Raw genomic sequence first — 5,287 nt, forward strand, 5'->3', positions numbered from 1 at the left:
GGCAGTTGTAGTGGTTCTCTCTTACGCCAAAAAAAAGGAACTTCAGCTCTCATATAAAGAAGTAACTTTAACTGTCACATATTTCTTGGAACTCTAAAAGCTATCATTCATTGTGGATATTTGTGAAAATACACACAAAAGTACACCTTCATTTTGATAATGTTTTTTCCTCACATTTTCAGAGGAAATGCACTATGATCTTTTCCATTCCATCCTTCATTCGTCGGTCAGGTTTGTTACAAAACTCTGGTGTTTAACTGACATGTTTTATTTCTCTGAAAACAAACAAAATATTGTATGCTGACTCCAGCAGGTGTCTCGGTGTAAAGAACGGAACCGGTGGTGCAAGCCATGCTGCAATCCAGGGCGTTGGTGATAGCTCTGATTCTGCTCCTTAGCACCACTCTCCCCGGTAAGTCCAGAAAGCTTTCCTGCCTGCCTGAGACAGGGCTTAGCTCTACGGGTTCTCACTTGCCCTACAGAAGTCTGACCCATCCATAAAGCAGGACTGAAGCCCAGTAGCACAGGTCAGAACTATGAATACGCGGTGCTTGGAAGCGTGAAACAAGTCAGTAGGGACCTGGCATGGAAATTTTCTGTACCTGGTGCAAATACTCTGCCATGTAAGGCCTATGACCTAGATGCCCAAAAATGAGTGATGAGGTGCTGCTGGATGCTGCTAGAGAGAATTCTGAGGGAAGGCTTGGAATCTCAGAATTTCGAGTCTCTTCCCTCTGTGCCTGGGGGAAGATGTCAGAGACCCAAATGACTGGAAAAGCCTCACGGTTTTCTGCCTCCTCTTTCCCAGAAGTGCACTCAAAGTCCATCTTTGAGAAAGATCGTCGTGACTGGTTGGTCATCCCTGACGCAATTGCAGCTTACATCTATGAAACGGTGAACAAGATGTCCCCTAGGGTCGGTCAGTTCCTGGTGGATGCTGCCCAGACTCCAGCAGTTGTTGTGACCAGGTATGGAAAGATCTTCTGCGCTAGTGCCACAGTAGCCATGGGTGAAAAGGGAGAGGGGGTGTGGGAGAAAGAACAGATTGACCAAGTATCTATTCGGGGAGACTCAAGGGGAAATGGATCAGCAGCCAAAGCCTGATGTGACTACGATGGGAGTGGGGTGCTGGAAAGGTGGAGTGGGAGTGGTTTCACATAAAAGTGCAAGCTCTTGCCCAGGATGCACACTGAAGACGTGCTCATGGGGACAGCAGGTACAGCTCTTTACACATGGGTGGTGAGGGAGGGGGCCACTGGCTGGGGGGAGGGGATCAGCCCCCTTGGAAAGGTGCTGTGGTGCTGTCTGTGAGGGACCAAGCACTGAAGGTGCTGGGAAACGCTGCTGTCAATCAGAGAAAATCATAGAATTGGTGCTAGCTATAAATAAATGTTCCTCAAAGAAGCGAGTTTCCTCCCAAAAGGAACAGCACACTGACCCAAGAGATACAGTTCCATGTAACTCATGTCAAACACATACTGCCTATCCCTGCCTTCTGAGGGAAGTCCCTCTAGGACTGCTGAGGAGCTTTGCAGCCTCAGTGACAGGCAGGGTGATAACTATAGCAGACGGAGCTCACCATCACGTATTTGTCTCCTTCAGGAACTTCCTCATCAGAGAAACAACTAAACTCAGTATACTGGCTGAACAGCTGATGGAAAAAATAAAGAACCTGTGGTACACAAGAATCCTAGGCTACTAGCCAGAAGAAGAAAAGTCCGTGTTTCCTGGAGTGAGTTGGTAGCACCCTGCAGTGTTCTCTTTCCCCCTGCCCCTACTATGGACCGAGATCAGTCAATAAGACAGAATCGATGCTCCTCTTCATGCCACTAGAAGGAACCCAGCTTCAAAGACCAAAGGATGGATGGCATCTGCTGAAACCCCGCTGCCGGGCATGGGGAAGGCAAGATTGGAGAGCTCTTCTGTAGCCAAATCCTGAAAATTAATTCCTCCTGAATGGCTTGGCCATTGCCCCTCGAATAAAACAAATGTTGGTTGTTACACTTCCTTAAGTTTCCCATTTGTATTAACTGTTACAAAACCATATCGACCTTGGCATCCCATTCTGCTGAGAAGGTAGCTGCGATTCCCAAGACGCTGTTGAAGGCAGTGCTAACAAACCCTGGCTGTTCAGGCACATTTAACTAAGCTCAGCTCCCTCTTGGGTGAGGGCACTACCTGAGCACCTTTCCGGGTGGCCACAACATGGCAACCGTAACCACACATCAGGAAAGACCACGAAATGTTGAGTCCTACCAATCGTGCTCCTGGGCTAGGTAAGAAGCAAGTAGGTACACCTGCATCGAGTGTCCAAAGATTTCAGATAATCTGGGAAAACTAATGCTAGTAAACTGAGCTGTCCATCAATCTGAGCAGAACTTGGACAGTGAGGCTACTGAACAGCCTTTCCAAAGGAGAAATGAGGGAAGAATTTCTGTCTTCAAGGTGGGGGGGGGTGGTCAGTTTATGAGCAAAGCACCTACACCCACGACTGTCTACAAAGACCTGGAATGTCTTTGTCAGCTCTGTGTAACTGCCTCATCTCAAATGAGTTGGATAATGAAATCCATCTACTTCATCATTAAGGATGCCACGAAGATGCTCCGAGGACTGGAGCCCCTCTGCTATGGGGACAGGCTGAGAGAGTTGGGCTTGTTCAGCCTGGAGAAGAGAAGGCTCCGGGGAGACCTTACAGCACCTTCCAGTGCCTGAAGGGGCTACAAGGAAGCTGGGGGGGACTTTTTACAAGGGCCTGTAGTGACAGGACAAGGGGCAATGGGTTTAAATTGAAAGTGGGGAGGTTTAGATTAGATATCAGGAAGAAATTCTTCCTGGAGAGGGTGGTGAGGCACCACCCAGGTGCCCAGAGACGCTGTGGATGCCCCATCCCTGGAAGTGTCCAAGGCCAGGCTGGATGAGGCTTTGAGCAACCTGGTCTAGTGGAAGGTGTCCCTGCCCATGGCAGGGGGGTTGGAACTGGATGGTCTTTAAGGTCCCTTCCAGCCCAAACCGTTCTGTGATACCGTGCAGAAACAAGTAGGAAATTTGTCTGAAATCACATTGGGAGACTGCGGCAGGGGCTATCAGTGTCCCCGTGCAGAGCACCAAGTTCTTCCATCTCCAGTTGCTTCAGCCCGCCTGCAGAGCTCTTTTGCAGATTTCTTTCCTCGCTGTTTTGCCGAGGCAGTCTGCACTTCCCTGGTCACGCATGAATGTGTACATGCATATGTATTATTTAAATGCACCACTACTGAGGCAAAGGTTTAGAAAAGTGCAGTTTAGGCTGCTAAGAGCGTTTACCACATGAAAAAACAGAGACTTCAGCTCTTTCCGCTACAGAGATGATTTCCTACTGGCTTGTTTTATATGTGACTGCTCAGTCTTTCTCTCTTTTTTCCCCAAATACAACCCTTGTAAGAGAAGCCCTGCAGGTTTAATTCCCTCTCACCCCAGGGAAGAATCCAGCATTCTGAGTTTTCTCAGAATAGAGCTGCTTCTTTTGGCACTTCAAAAGTATTTCTTTCTGAAAGAGTGAAAATCTTGAGTCATATGAAAGAGCCTGAATGAATCATAGAATCATAGAATCACAGAAGGGTTAGGGTTGGAAGGGACCTTAAAGATCATCTAGTTCCAAACCCCCTGCCATGGGCAGGGGCACCTTGCACTAGACCAGGTTGCTCAAAGCCTCATCCAGCCTGGCCTTGAACACTTCCAGGGATGGGGCATCCACAACATCTCTGGGCAACCTGTTCCAGTGCCTCACCACCCTCTCTGTGAAGAATTTCTTCCTGACATCTAATCTAAACCTCCCTGATTTCAATTTATACCCATTACCCCTTGTCCTATCACTAGAATGTACCTATAAGAGTTTGGTATCCTGGAAATTGTTGCTTCAGCTTTTTCAATCTATTTGTATGCACTGCCAAAAATGGTAGGAAAAAGTTTGGAAAGTATAGGGCGTTCATGTTGCGTTTCAAGCTGGTTTTGTGACTTCATCAGTGCAAGGCAGCGGTATTTTTGTATTGCATCACTGCACAGCTGGAGCAGAGCAGTACCTGGTATGAATTCCATGCTAAAACTTAACTACAGTTGTTTTGATATTTTGCTAAATGCACTTAATTATAACCCTTATGTTCTTCTGCAATGCAACCTCCAGAAAATCCAAGCCAGGCATTAGCTGTTTGTATCTGACTGATTCTAACAGGTGAAACGGAATCAGCCCATAGATCTCTGTATTTGTTTGTACTACATCTCCTGACCATGTAGTTATCTATGCATTTGTAGGCTTTAAAACAAGTAAACAGAAAACTTTCCAGGTGGCTAATCTGCTGTTACAATCTACAGGGCAACCTACCATGAGCAAAGTAGAAAACCTCCCACTGCTACCTCTGACCCTGCCCTTACTGGCATCAACCTTTGGCGAGTTCCTTAAAGGCAGAAACTAGCAGCTGCAACAGCATTCAGGCTGGGATCAGGTAGAGAAAAAACATTATATCCCAAAAGTGATCCCAAGGCAAAGTCGTGGGACAGGTAACGAGGGGCCATATGTTTTATTCTCAAAGTATTTCACATCCAGTCCCACTTTTCAGTGGGAATAAACAGCTTCATGTGCGATTGCTTTGTAAAACAAGGATGGAAATCAATTCCCAAGGGATGTCTGTCAAAGTTCATTGAGTGCTTCAAGATTCTTGGAGAGGCTTCCTAAGTGAGGCGTTCACTTCAGAGATACATCACAGAAACTTTCTTTGTGAGTAATCATCATGCACTGAGCAGCCTTGGGAAAGCTTGTGGTGTAACTGGTTCAACTGAGTCCATTGAAATGAAATCTTAAGAAATGTCAGTTTTCTGTTGCCATGATGGATTAATAATAACTCACGTGTTCCTGATTTCTGCAAAAACACCTCTTCTCGAAAAATGTCTCATGCTGAATACCCCATTTTCAGTGCCTCAGAGATTTGATGTCACAGAACTGTCTGGCTTCTACACTTTCTAGTCCCTCTCACCTCGTACTTCAGCGCTCGGAAAAATCACGAGTTAGGGTGAACAAACAGACGAACGCCTTGAGCTGTGCACTGCCGTCAGCCATGGCGGCTGCCCTTGTCGACAGCGACAGCCCAAGTGCTTCAGCAGCAGCAACCTGAGCGCCAGGTGTTTTCCCCTTCCGAGGAGAGACTGGAAAAAGTTACGTAAAATACTGGATGTTTCTGGCCGGCGGTCGCACCTGAAGAGCCGTGTGGCGATTTCCCCAACGCACGCCCGTCTCCACCTGAAGGCATTGGGTGCCGCC

The 5,287-nt window shown here is 47.2% G+C and overlaps 1 protein-coding gene across 1 annotated transcript; it reads left to right on the plus strand.

Moving 5' to 3' along the window:
• Positions 1-351: 351 nt before the first annotated feature.
• Positions 352-1,863, plus strand: LOC104512997 (apovitellenin-1). Its single transcript, XM_010156209.1, has 3 exons — positions 352-412; positions 809-968; positions 1,603-1,863. Exons 1-3 carry the CDS (start codon positions 352-354, stop codon positions 1,700-1,702), a joined length of 321 nt encoding a protein of 106 aa, XP_010154511.1. The 3' UTR covers positions 1,703-1,863.
• The last annotated feature ends 3,424 nt before the right edge of the window (positions 1,864-5,287 follow it).

This window comes from Eurypyga helias, unplaced genomic scaffold, assembly GCF_000690775.1.
Source record: "Eurypyga helias isolate BGI_N326 unplaced genomic scaffold, ASM69077v1 scaffold13807, whole genome shotgun sequence".
Lineage (NCBI taxonomy): Eukaryota > Metazoa > Chordata > Aves > Eurypygiformes > Eurypygidae > Eurypyga > Eurypyga helias.